At 39.7% G+C, this 13,984-nt stretch overlaps 1 protein-coding gene across 4 annotated transcripts in view; it reads left to right on the plus strand.

Annotated features, from left to right (window-relative positions):
- The window catches only part of DPP6 (dipeptidyl peptidase like 6), a 492,894-nt gene that overhangs the window by 382,929 nt on the left and 95,981 nt on the right, over positions 1-13,984 (plus strand). For all 4 annotated transcript variants that reach the window (XM_059839525.1, XM_059839508.1, XM_059839534.1 and 1 more), the window contains exon 7: positions 10,093-10,174. In XM_059839525.1, coding sequence (XP_059695508.1) covers positions 10,093-10,174 — 82 coding nt within the window. The remainder of the gene's footprint in view (positions 1-10,092; positions 10,175-13,984) is intronic.

Consider the following 13,984-nt stretch of genomic DNA (forward strand, 5'->3'; position numbering starts at 1 on the left):
TGGCTTCTTGCTTTTTATAATCTTCTGAATTAAACACTCTGTAAATCACTGGAATGGTGGTTAAATCACATACCAGCTTACTGCCTATGGACACATTTTGGGCCTCTTTGAAAAGAAAGAACCAGCATTTCATTAAGCAAAGCTGCTATTTGAGCATCACTCAGCTCCTAGCTGTGGCAGGTTAAAAGCAGCTCAGCCTGGAAGGCAGTTCAGGAAGGACTCTTGGCTGTGCTGGTGGGAGGAAATCCACTTCAGCAGCTCAACACCACATCATTTCCCCAGGGGATTTGCTGCTTGCTCACCCATGCAGGTCACTGCACAGCTTTTTTTTCTTTTTTTTATTAATGTGAAATGTTCTTTCCTTGTGTAGGCAAAGCAATTCCTACCACACACTTCTTTCTTCCAGAATCAGTTGTGATGTGGGTGGACACCTTAGAAACCATGTATACTGATAATAATAAGGAATGGTCCCCTGAGGGGAGGATTTGATATTAAGAATTAGAGTAATGACTAAAAAAAAAAAAAAAAAACCAAAAAAAACCCCAAAAAACTTGGGTAATTAATAGTTAGACACAAATGTTAGCACTTCAGCAGAGAAAAGCCCAGCAACCAACCTCCTTATGTGACAGAAAAGGTCACTAGCTTATGGCTCATCAAAAAAGAAAAAGAAAAGGAAAAAAGGTTTGAAGCAAACTCTCCCATTGTGATTTTCTGAGACAGCACCCTCTTAAATGGAGGCAAGGTTCCTATTAAAGTCTAATTAGCGAATAAAATGGACTTGGAAATGTTTTCATGCCTCAGGATGAATGAACCCTCTCTGGACCCCAGGCTGTGGTCAGCCCAAAGCACAGTCACTGCTGGGGGGCTCCTGCCAGCACCAAAAATCAGCTCCTTGCCATAGGTATTCCTCCTCTTTCATACTCAGTAAGGTTGAGTTAGTACAGAGTTTTGACAGAAAAGGAAACCAAGGTGGATGAAAGAGAATTTATAGAATGAAGGTGCAGAGCACTGACTAACCACAGCCTGTACAATTGCTGCTTCCATAAATCACCTTCCAAGAAATAAAATTGTAGGTGGATTTTCATAGTGGGAACCAGGAATTTTTGTTTGCATTTTTGCCCTGATGTTGAAGGTCCTGGATGGAGTTTCCACTGGGATACAAACAATAAACACAGGTTTCCCCAGGGAGCTGTTTTTGCTCCACTGCTGTGGGACTGCAGACCCACCCTCCAGTGTGAGCCTGGATCTTTTCTTGCTGTGGTTGGGTGATAAACTTTCAGCCCATTAAACACTGTGCTGTTTGATTACACCACACAAAGGATGTGATCCTACAAAAAGCAGACTTGATTTGTTTGTGGACATGTGAAAAAAAAAAAAAAAGGTCAGTTTTGAGAACCCAAACCTGTCAGACTATGGGCATTTTCTCACTGTTGGGGGATTAATGGGTCCTGGCTCAGGTCACATAGTGAGGGCTGTGCCAGCCACTGAGGACTGCACAGTGCCCACCTCTGAGAAATATGTAACAGTCCATGCCACAGCTCTTGTGCTCCCCACCATGTCCTGGGGCTCCCTGGTGTCCCTGCTGCTTGGTGCTGTGACCCCTCCTCAGGTAATCACTAACCAAATTTAGTAGTCTAAGAATGCCTTGCTATCTTAAAATGGGCATCCTGAACCCCTATGGAGCTCAAAACATATGGAGAACAAGGGTATGGGGATATTTTGGAAAGCAAGAGAAAATGGGTGGAAAATGGATGCTACAGCCAGAATTTTCCTTGGCACAGTGACCACTGAGAAAATCTCTTGGTGGCAAAGGTGTAAAATACCTGGCTGATAGCCCAGACTGTGTCACTCCAGCCCTGATGCCTCTTCACCCCTTACCCTAACATTTACTGAATGCTCCTCTAGAAATCTGAGGAGATAAGACTGGAATAGAAAAAGTTGCTTTGCCATGTCACACATGAGAAGGAAATAAGAGGAATGAAGGGACCTTCCACCTGCAGAGCCCTGAGGGCAGATGTTATACCCCCTCTCAAATGCAAGCATTTCTTGCGTGGGTACTTCGGGTTTCTACATCTCTGGTTTGGGGCAGAGGTGCAGAGCTAGAGTGGTGCTTTTGTCCTCTGAATAAGGAGAGTATTTTGCCACCCACTTTCAAACCATACACAAAACCAGGCCAGTTGTGGTGCTGTTTAAAAGTGATCACTGGTGATAAAAAATGGAAATAATGGCGCAAATAAATGTATGCCTTGTTAATTTTAACTGTTGATGGCACAGTCTGTGTGAGGAGAGGCTGTTTGGAAAGGTGTTTCAATGCCCCTACACACAAACCTCCAGGGCCTTCTGACATGAGTAGAAATAAGATTTGCTCAAAGACTTAGTTTTCAAAAAGAAAACAGAGAATACTGAGTCATTCTGGTGTGGTTTGAAACCAAGAAGCACAGGCTGTCAAATTATCTTTTAGCACAATCCCAAGAATCAATCTCTTGCCCAATTAGAAGTGTGACCCAGCAGCCAGTGAAGTCTCCTGGTAACGAGGCACTTCTGCTGTCTCTGGTGGTAGGAGATGATTCCTGTATCTCATTTTATGTACTAATAATCCCAGATTGCTCTCTGCAGGCATCACATCACCGTGCCATTTTTTTATTAGTGTTTGAAAGTCAGACAAGGTCAGGTGGATGGAAAATGCTCAGGTTTCATCACAAACATCCTTTCCTGTAGATTGGCAGAGTTGCTCAGAAGAACCACACTCATCCCAGGCTCATGCAGAAGATCTTCCCAGTTCATTCTTAAACATCTCAGTGCTTATCAAGTTGTTTCTCTCCAACCTGCATTTCCACCCCATATTTTGAATAGCTGATCTTTGGCTAGCTGGTCTTTGCAATTCTGACTAGCCTTCTTCACAGCATTCATATATTTTGATTTTCATTTTTTCATGTCTCTGCTGTAGACAAATAATAATGAAACCCTGCTAAATCCAGGGCTTACCTCATGCTTTGCACAGTGCTGAGGTCAGAGCTGACTGAGAAAGATCTACAGAGTAAAAGAAAATTACATGAGTAAGAGAAAATTGCTTTTAAGTGGTCGCATTTATCACCTGAGTGCTATTGCCTCTCATTGTCTCTTTAGGAGACAAAATATTACTCCAGTAACAAAAGTTCCATTTAAAAATACAGTAAAAATTCACTCTGTCTTCTGTGATTTAGAGGGGTCACATGAGAAACATGATAATGTCATCATTTTAAAAGTAATGTTACCAGCATCCAAGGTCCATTTCCACTGTTTGCTTACTCGGGGAAATGCAGAGTTTTTGATCAATGTTTTGCAGCCTGCACCACTGCAACTCAGGGCTCTGTACCAGTCTCTCATGCACTTTTAAATCTCTTTTTTTTTTTAGACTAGAAGGGCAGGTCTGTGCCATCATTTTATGCCACTACCAGTGGAAGATGGAGGCTCCTTTTCTGACAAATGATTGATTTTTGTGTCATTGTTCATGGCAGGGGGGCTGGAAATAAATTACTTTTAAAGTCCCCCCAGTCCAAACCATTCTATGATGCTATGATTTTAAGGTGGTATTAGTAAAATTTAAGGTTTTACAGGCTCAGTACCAAATATTACATTATGGGGGGTTACAGACACAGACTATAACAAAAAAAGACCTCTGAGTTCATGTTGTTGGCCTGAATCCAAAAGAATTGCCAAATTAGAGAAAAATGGTTTAGATTCCCTTCTTTTTAGATTTTATCCACTAAATCCATGGAATTCGTTCTTTCTGGAAAAATTGGTTGGTGAGATGTTTTTAAGAGCAGCTGAATGAATTGATGTGAATCTGCAGTTTAAATTAATACATAAAATGCAGTTTAAATTACATTCATCATCTCCTTCTACTTTTGTTCATTGAAAATAATTGTTTTTTTTTACATTGCTGTAAAGAAAATATGTGTGTGTGTGAGTGAGAATTAAATATTTAATAGTGGATGAGCCTAGATGAAGGAAGAGCCTTTCCCATCTAATTAAGCACTTTTATTAGAATTCCAGGAAGGTTCTTTTAGTTGCATCCTCTAACAGTATGATTTCTTGATTATCTGTTCTGGCAAGTCTTTATTCCCATTTGTATGATATTTTATTTTATCTCACTGTGAGTCTCAGCAGGGCTCTGTATCTCCTGGGGAGAAATTTTCTTAATGGCACCTGTCTTCTCTTCTCCTTGGTGAATTTTGAAGTAAACAAGTCATTTAATAGTGTCAAGTCATTAAAAACAACTCATTAAAATTGTGTGTGTGATACTCATGGAATTGCATTCCTGCCTCTTAGAAATCTTTCTCTCTTCCTCCATGTCCTTATCTATGGTTCTTTGTAGATTTGTTAATTAACTTGTATGTTTTACATCCTTTTATTTGAGTTTGCAAATTTCCTCCAGTTTGCTTTTTTTCCTCGTCATGTATCAAAAACTCTGAAATATTAGGAAGTTTCCAGTTTTTATTATTGCCCTTCTGAATTTATTCTTTACTTTATTCTCTGTTTTCTTTCCCTTTTTCTAAGGAAGAAGAAATCTGTCTTAGCTGCTGTCGGATTTTGTGTTATTAGAGGTAGATGTGAAGACATTGAGTTCTGGTTCTGAGACAGATAGGTTAAGATAGATAGTTTTTTATACTTAACCATAAAAAATGCTTAAAGTACTGTGAGCTGATGTCCTTAGGACTGTTGTCTTTCAAAACATTCAGTGCTGGCTTTATGCAGTTAACAAGAGGAGATATTTCTGCCTTCCCAACATGTTTTTGTAGCTGTCATTATTTCTTCAACTTTTATAAACTACTGACATTAACATACTAATTACTTAGTAAATGTTTTCCAAAATTATGACGCAGTAAAGTAAGGGGGTTTCAAATTTTCCCCCAGTAAAACATATATACATAGTTTATATTATTTCTTCAGAGGATGGACATATCAGAGCAGCCTGGGGTGAAAATTGTTGCATTTTTGTTCACAGTGGCAGCATATTCAAAGAATTTCCATACCAATCCTGTTGTTCTGTATTTGAAATTAAAATGAAGTTATGAAAACAGACCTTAGAGCAGCAGCTTATACCATATCCCAGATTTTGACTGCTTTTATCATTTTCAGACATTTTCAGTCTGGCATTGTAAAATATTCTTCTGGAAGTAAAGGGAGCCACTCCCTCAATTACAGTGGAAAATTTCTGGGTATTTTTAAGTTGCTTTTGAAGAACTTTATACAGAAGAGTTAATCATGTTTGTGCTCAGAAGGAGAACCACTGCCACAAAGTCTCTGAGAGAAATTTGCCTTCTTTAGGAGAAAATGTCAGAAGAGGGAGCACACAGATATAAAAATTTCAGCAAAAATCAGGGCAAACTCTTTCACAAAAGTTCCTCATTAATTACAGTAATTTTTAAAGTCAAATGCAGGTAACACATGATTGATCAGTTTGTTTTATTCCACATCTTGTTCTGAGCTCAATTGCAAGCAAAGATGATTTGGCAGTCAGCACTCTGCTTGCACTCAGACCTTTGCTTGTTTGGAAATTTTGAGGGGAGACTTTTTGACTAAAAAACTTCACTTAAACGAGCAAATTTCCCAATTTATTACTTTGGAAATGGTTTTTTGAACACGGTGCTGAGGTCATGCCTGTGTCTGGAGCAATTTAACAGCCTCTGGTCCAGACAATGTCATTTTAATATGGAAGAGTTTATGTAGCACCTGCTCCATCTTCTGTCTGGTCTAAAATATATTATTCCCTTCTTTCTCAGCTATAAGATCAATCATTTTTAAAGTGGAAGGAATAATCAACAGTTTAATAAGACCTTGCCATTTCTTTGGCCAGAAATTAAGATTAAGATTCTTTTTTTGGGAGGAAATAGTGAAAATATTGTGAGGATGTAGTGAACCTGTTTCTTCATCCAAACCAGGAGCCAGAGATGTACAGACTGCCTTCAGAATTGCCCATTTCCAAGCCAGCATCCTGCACAAATGAGCTCACAAGGGACAGGCTCAAATCCAAACCATCCCTAATTATGAGGGTCTGTGAGGAGCACTGGCTCTTTGGAGAGGCTGAGATGACCCATAATATTGATTGATTCAGAGGAAAAAAGTACAGAGGCATTTTAAGCAGGCTGTTTTGGAGGAGAAGGAAGGGTGTAGCTGTGGAGGCCTACAGCTTAATAGGAATAACATACTTCCCAGAAGAAGATGAGTGGCATGAAATCCCATTTATCTGTAAAATGGAAGAGTTCTCCTGGCACACAGGTGTGCATTTGACCTGACTTCCCTACAGGAATTTAACAAAGGAGAGTTAAATGCCCAGAGTAGCGTGGGATAATTGGAAATGTGGTTGATAAATGCTCTCCAAAGAGTTTTTCAGTTTGAGGATCCCTAAGAGCTTTTTCAAAGAAAGCATCACAGAGTTGTGCCAGTCCTGCCCAGAGTAGCTGTGTAGACAACTCTCCCTCCTCCTGCTCTTTCTAGTTAATAAAATAGCCCAGAGAAGTTTACTTATGGTTAGTTAGGACACAATTTGCCCAGAGAACACCCTATCCCTGGAAGTGATCAAAGTCAGGCTGGATGGGGCTTGAAGAAACCTAGTACAGTGGGAAGCATCCCTGCCCGTGGTGGGGGGCTTGGAATGAGATGACCTTTAAGGTCCTTTCCGGCCCCTGTGAGTCCTTGATAATGGGTTTGTATCTGTGAGTCCTTGATAATGGGTTTGTATCTGTGAGTCTTTGATACTGGGTTTGGAATGGGTTGCCTGGGGCTTCCAGAGCAGGACTCCATGCATATTCCACCATGGACCATGCACCAAGTGTAGCCCAAATACTTGTGTGGGAATTTGATCTTTCACAGTGAGGTTTTCAGGTGCATGAACTCCATTTCCATGCCACCTTTGGGCCTGCTGACAGTCCAGGTTCCCCTGGCCACTGCTGGTGCAGCCCAGTTCCAGGTAACTCCTGTGGTTTCTCTGAAGCCTGAGAGATCAGGCTGGGCAAGGAGAATCCTCTCTCAAGCCCTTGCACATGGTACTGAAGTTTGCTGCGGGTGGGTGAGTGAGTTTGGCTGCTTCAGGGAAGAAGATTCTCCTCAAAAGATGAGAAACAAGCCAAAATATACCAAGATGAATGTGTCCATCAGTCAGGAGCATTCGTGGGGTCCAACTGGGATCTTGGTCTGCTTTCATAGCCTGTGGTAGAAGGGAATAGCTCACAGCATGAGCATGGATGCACGCAAGATTTTGCTACATAAGAAGCTTTCCAACCATTTGAAACTACTTAAGAAAGGACTCAGGAGATGCAATTCTGGTTTTCCTTGGCTACACCAAAGAATGAGAAGATGACTTTGATTTTTGTTTTCTTTTGGATTTTTGGGGGTTTTTTTTTGTTGTTGTTTTTTTTTTCTGCAGCAAAGCTCTTTGCTTTTCCTGCTGCCTTATCAGCTACCAAAGCTGGTTTATGCAGCATTTTTCACTGTGTTAGAGTTTTTCTCTTCTAAAAGATGATGCAATCAGCAGGACTGACAGGACTTGTCTGTGCTCTGGTCTGAATAATTTGCTGTAATTGGCACGCCTGTCCCTTAGCTCCACCTGTGTTATCTGAAGCATTACAGCTTTAAATTCTCCCCATTTGTATAATCTGTTTATTTAGGGATGGTATTTCCCCCTCTATTTGTAATTTCCTGCTCTTCTTCTCACCATGGGTAAAATAACCCAAGAACTAGATAGTTCATTTGACAAACAGTGAAGAGCTATTTTTTCTCCCAAAAGAGGTTTGGATTTGATTCACTGTTTTTCTCTTTTCCTTCTACCCTCAGAGGTTACTCTCTGTTAAGATAATCAAGATAGCTAACCTGAGAGATTGATTCCTAACAGGCACAGCTGACTGGAAACTTAAGCAGCAAACACACACAAGCCAGAACAAGTGGTGTGGCTCATCTTTCTACAGGAAAGGGAATTTTGTGGCTGCTCTCAGTACGAGCATTATGAGTTCTCTTATCCATACCTTACAAAAATGACTTAGGTGCTCACAAAGACACCTTCTAGGTAAAAAACATAATAAAAGATAGAATTTTGCTCTACAGGCAGCTGCTGTGGATGACATTTTGCACTCAGACTTGAAGTGTCAGTGCCTCAACAAACTCCTCTTGACCCTCCACATCCACTGTTCATCCCATCTCCATCCAACCTCCAGCTTTACTGTGAGGGTTCCACCTGCAGGAGCAATGGAAGGGAGAACCTGTGGCCATCAGGGTCTGTCCCGATTCTGGCTGGCCTTTGAACAGCTCAGAGGAAATGGAAGTTTTTTCACAGTGGAAAGATTGCACAAAATCACTTCTGAGCATTCCTCTTGCTGCTGTGCTGTCCTTGCTCCAACTGCCCCAGTGCAGAGGAAGGAGCAGCCCAGGGACTGTAACTGGGGGGCTGCACCAGGCCCTAAATAGGCAATAAAGATGTGGAAAATGCATCTTTTATGATTGGCTTTTCACTAATATTAAAATGAATATTATATGTGTTGTGTTGGAAAGTAATGCTGTATTAATTTTCTTAAGTAGTGTGTTAAATATAGTTTTAGGTTTTAACATAATGTTAAAATAGAAAATATGCTATGTAGGATGCTTTTTTTTCTAAAGAAAGGATTCACACTGAGATAGCAGCCACAGGACACCTCAATCTCTCAGTGAAAGAGAATTTATTGCTCCGTTATGAGGAGAAACAAACTTCTCCCTGCCTCACTCAGCCCTGAAGACACTGGTTAGGATTCAGAGGAAGAAGCTGACACTGCCCAGACAGAATCCTGTGTTTGAATGGAATTTATGCATCATGTATGAGCTGTATGAATATGCAACAGGTTATTGTTTTTAAGGGTTAATCCTCTGTTAATGTGGGTCCTTTTTCAGGCTTGTGCTGCCCAGAAAAAGGTACCTGGACTGCCAGTAACCCTTTGTTCTCATTATCTCATATTGTCCTAATTCAAATTGTCCAAAATTTTTATTACTCGAATTATATTGCTATTTTTATATTTATTTCATTACTATTAAACTTTTAAAATTTGAGAAACAAGTGAATGGCGTTTTTCACAAAGAGAATTCTCTCAGTGCTGAATTACTGCATGCAGCTCTGTTCTGTTTTGAAAACATGGTCTGGAAAACACTGTGCAAGAAAGGCCTTTTGCTTAAAGGCCAGCCAGGGTTTGGCTCTTTTCTCTGCTTTTTGGTGATGTTGGCCTCAAATTGCCTTGTTATTCCTGTCTGTGAACCAGTGATGATAACAGCCTTACTTTTTCAAGCAGTTTGAGATCTTCTAATGAGGCACATTTTATACAGGGCTTTATTAGAGTTCTTGTTTGTAGGATATTACAATACACAGGGTTGCTGCAATGTGACTTCAGAATATGTAATGTAATTATTTGTGCTGAGTATAAATACAGTTAAGGCAATGCTATCTATGCTGGGAGAAAATGACATTATACTGCTTTGACATTTACCAAAAAAGCTTCCTTTTTCTATATTGCATTTGCTGTGTGTCACTTCTGTTCTGCTACCAAATGAAGGTAATGGATGAAAGAACAAGAAAAGCATTTTGGTTTTTTTTAAATAGATATTTTGTGTCAATAGGAGCTCTTCCCTTTGAAACTAGGCTATGTATCAGTTGTCATACAGTTGCTAATCTTTTCTATCATATTCAAAGGAAATTTATGAGTCAAAAGAGTCATTGGGTGCAGAAGACGTAACTTTCTTTTTCTTGTGGCTGTAGGATTAAAAGATAAATTATTGTTTATCCTTTGTGGGCATCCTCAGAGTTGATAAATACAATTATATTGTTTGCCATCCCTGAACTAATTCTTAAGGCTTAGGCAAGTCAGCAGTGGAACTAATATGTTTAGCTTCCTATTAATAAAAAACTAAAGAAATTGTCACTTAAATGCTTGATCTTACCAACACTTGCTATGTTTACCTTACTGTTAAAAAAGTCTGCTGAAACCTGGCTGAAAGGCATCTTACAAGATTGTGGTGTATTTCCAAAGCATTTCTGTGCAGCAGCTTAAACAAGGACATTTCTGAAGCTGAAATCTTATTCTTCTCTTTTTGCAGGGATCCCCAGAATTTGTATCCCCCTGAGGTCAGCAATGCAAAGCTTCAGTATGCTGGTTGGGGTCCAAAAGGGCAACAGCTGGTAAGAGAAAAAGACAAGTGTGTAAATGCATTTAGAGTCCATGTTGCTATTGCTTGGAAGTAAAGAAATAATAACTCCTTTTTGGAATAGTTTATTGAAGCCTGTGTGGCAGCTTCTAGCATTTATTTATGATTGTTCTATCATGTAATTTATTTATAAAATTCCCAAATATATCCATTCACTGCAAAGTAATCGTGTCTAAAAATGCAGAGAAAGAACACTTCATGAAGGCTTTTTGAGAGGATGCACCTGCTTCTCCCAGTGTTGGACACAGGACAGATTATAGAGATAATAGTTTGATTTATTTAGCATCTCATTGCTTCACAAGGGCATCTTCAGACTTGCAAACTTGGCTCTGGGGATATGTTAATATTAGCAGCCCCTTTTGGAGAATGCATCTCTCTAGAACAGAGCTGCCCTGAATTTGCCCTGTGGTTGTTTGCAAAATAGACAGAATTAGAAGAGGATCCTGGAAAGTTTTCAGAGCTGCTTGAAAAAAACCAACCACACCACTTGTCAGGGATTCATTCTATTTCATGGAGCTATTCCTACTGCAAAAATCTTAAAATCCCCAATATTTTACCCCTCAGCCACTGCCATCCTGGATGTGCCCATTTTTCATAGCATGTATTTCCTGGCCACATCCCCTGGCTTCATTCCCTGGTGCAAATCCAATATTAAGTTTTTCTGTATTCCAAACATTCTCTTTCTACCATAACAAGAAATGAAAAAGTGAAAACCTCTTTTTTGATATGGAAGCTTTATACCAAGAAATGAGATTGAAAGCTCATTATAAGAGAAAATCTGGTGTGTATCTCCTGTTCCCAGTCCTCTCTGGGGGACTGTTTGTTTGTGTCCTTAACTAGATTATTTTAAATTCTGTGATTGAAAAAAACAAAAAATAGGAGTCATTATCATTGCAAGCCTGAAAATCAGGTTGGAGAAAACATAAGAGATACAGGAACAGGAAAGTCTTCCCTCCATCAGGAGGCTTTCCTCCTCCTGCTCCATCAGGAAAATTGTGTTTGAGAGTCATTGACCCCAAATCTGATCAGATTTATCAGCCTTTATCTCCTTGCAAAATGTCTTCTGAGGAGCTCTTTGCTTTCACTGCACACAGCTGGGGGGACCTCACACATCCAGCTGTTCCAATCCCCCCACCACACGTAGGGAATACCTTTAGGACCTAGCAAAGAAAGCCAAAACATTTTTCCCTTCACTGCTCACTAGCTCTATTTTAAGTCTAACAGAGTTCCACAATATGTAACAAAAACTACATTTTCTAATTAAAATCTAATATTGAGTGGCATTAGTCACATTCTCCACCCCACAAGTGAATCTTCCTCCCTTTTACAGAGTTTTGCTGTGAACCTGTGTGCCCTCAGCCCCTGTGGTCACAGCTCACTGCTGACTCACATCATGCTCGTTTTACCAAGCTGCAGGGCTGCACCTGATTCCCACCTTGGAAAGAGATCTTATATCAAAACCAAGAAAAATGTTCATACCAAAATAGACAAATTAAATATATTTCCAACAGCTGAGTATGTACAATCCAGAAGAAGAAAAGTCTTCTTTACAACCAGCTTTATAATTCAATGCTGAAGAGGGTGATACCATTTTCCACCATATTTATATATATATATATATATATATATATATATATATATATATATATATATATATATATATATATATATATATTTGGTACCTTTAAAAATCCCTTTATTTGTTGAATTCCATATGAAACTCAGAAAAATCTTGCTACAGCGAATTTGTTCTGCATGCTTATTTTTTCCTTTAGTTTTTTGTCTTTTTTTGTCTTTTTTTTTGGTCTAGTTTGTCTTTTTTTAATTCGAGATTTGTAAAATTATTGGCCTGTAATTGAGCTCTATTCCTGTTCTTGCATTTGGAATCAGGGCAGGTGAGGAGCAACTCATTGGTAGTTTAAGCATTATTTTTTCATACTCTTAACATATGTGCCTTTTTGCCCTTTTCTTTGCCAGTCATTTACCTTGAAATAAAATTATAGCTGTAGTTTATAAAATAAACATGCTTTTACATGCATCAATATAATCTTTTTATATCTAACAATCAGCAGAGAATTGCCAGAGGGAAAAAAGAAGCTTTTAAAAGTTAAAAAAACCCTACAAGAAAAATAAATGAGATCTAGAAACACATCATGTTCATGTTCTGTATTTCAGGACTAATTGGGTTACTCAGAATATAATTGCCAGCAAAATTCGTGTCACCTTCTTTGGAGATGCAAAGACAGAGGAAAAATTAAAGCCTATTAAAATTCGATAGTGGGAATGTGTTTGCTAAATGTGCACTGAGTGGTGTTGCAGGAGAAGGAGGGAAAATGTGTTGAGTGGGAGGGAAAGGAGTAGCTGGGAACCACAAGTCAGCTCCTCTGGTCCCAGAAGTTCCTGGGGGTGTTTGAGGGGGTCCTGCAGCAGCAGGAGGACCCCAAGTGTGTGCCAGCCCTGGGGCTGCACCCCCTGGGCACAGGCTCAGTCCTGCATCTCCCAGGAAAGGTGGGAGCCAAGGGCAACTGTGGTTTGCATCACCTTGAAGATACCCCAATTTTCAGGAAATAAAAATGTTTTCCCCTTGAAATCTCCTGGTTTGTTCTTTTTTGGCAACATAAAGGAAAGGCAGGGCAGGAGAGTAAGAGGGCTTGGTTCCAAAATTTTTATTCTCTTTGTAGCTTCTATTTCATCCTTCCTAGGGGAACTTTGGGTTGCTGAGCCTGACCTCTTTCTCTCTTGCATGTCTAATCATTCAAAAAAGAAATAAATCTGAAATAGAAGGAGCCTGGATGATCTGCATTCTCTGCAATTAAAAAGATAGTGGAATATTCCCAGGAGCAATTTTCTATTTATCTTGCTTTATTTTGTCCTTTCTCATTAAATTAAATGCCAATTTTTGGATGATTAAGTCCTCAGAGCATGTTTCTTGACTTCTTACTAGCCTGCAGAATGCCACACATGCCAACTGAGCTGTTTAAATAATGGCAGATACTGGATCAGAGAAAATCTGTCAGAAGATCAGAATGCAAAAAAGCTCTCACTTCTGGCATCTCAGAAAAATGCTTCAGCTTTCCTCTGATCTCAGCCAAAGTCTTGACAAATTAAGTCTCACAAAGCTGTTGGAAGAACAGGGCCCTCACCAGTGTGAGCTCCAGAGTCATTAGAAAGAGAGCCACTAATTTCAATGCAAGAGGGAACACATTCCCTAAATCTGGCTGTTAATAAAGGGCTCATTCCTCTCATTTGTCCTACAGCATGAGTCATCATTTATGCCTTTACAGAACAAGTGAGAAACACTGTTAACTTGGAATGGCTGTGTGATATATTCACTATTTGTGGGTGTAAATGACTATGCAAAATGCCCATGGGAAAAATCCATCCTTTCCACGGTGCACCTGACAGCCCAAAGCCACACTTAGTATTCCATCTCATCAGCCTACTGGCCTTCAGCATGGTGCTTGGTGGCTTTTCAGTGAACAGACTGTACTATCCTCAGTTTGTGTGATATTTTCCAGCAATATGAGACTGTGGGTGGCATGACAGGACTGCAAAAAAAGTGTTATTCTGTATCTTTGTCCTGTTCTGGGCATGCTTATCTGCACAAGAATCTTCACTCCTTGGATTTCTTCTCTTTTTCTGATCATGCCATCTATGACTCAACAGCTACCCACTTCTGATTTTGCCACCAAAAAATAAAACCCTTCTGTTAATTGATCTTATTGGAATATTTTACCAGTTTCATCATGTTCCATCTCATGTTCCAAGGCTCTGCCCACATGCT

This window comes from Haemorhous mexicanus, chromosome 1 (genome assembly GCF_027477595.1).
Source record: "Haemorhous mexicanus isolate bHaeMex1 chromosome 1, bHaeMex1.pri, whole genome shotgun sequence".
NCBI lineage: Eukaryota > Metazoa > Chordata > Aves > Passeriformes > Fringillidae > Haemorhous > Haemorhous mexicanus.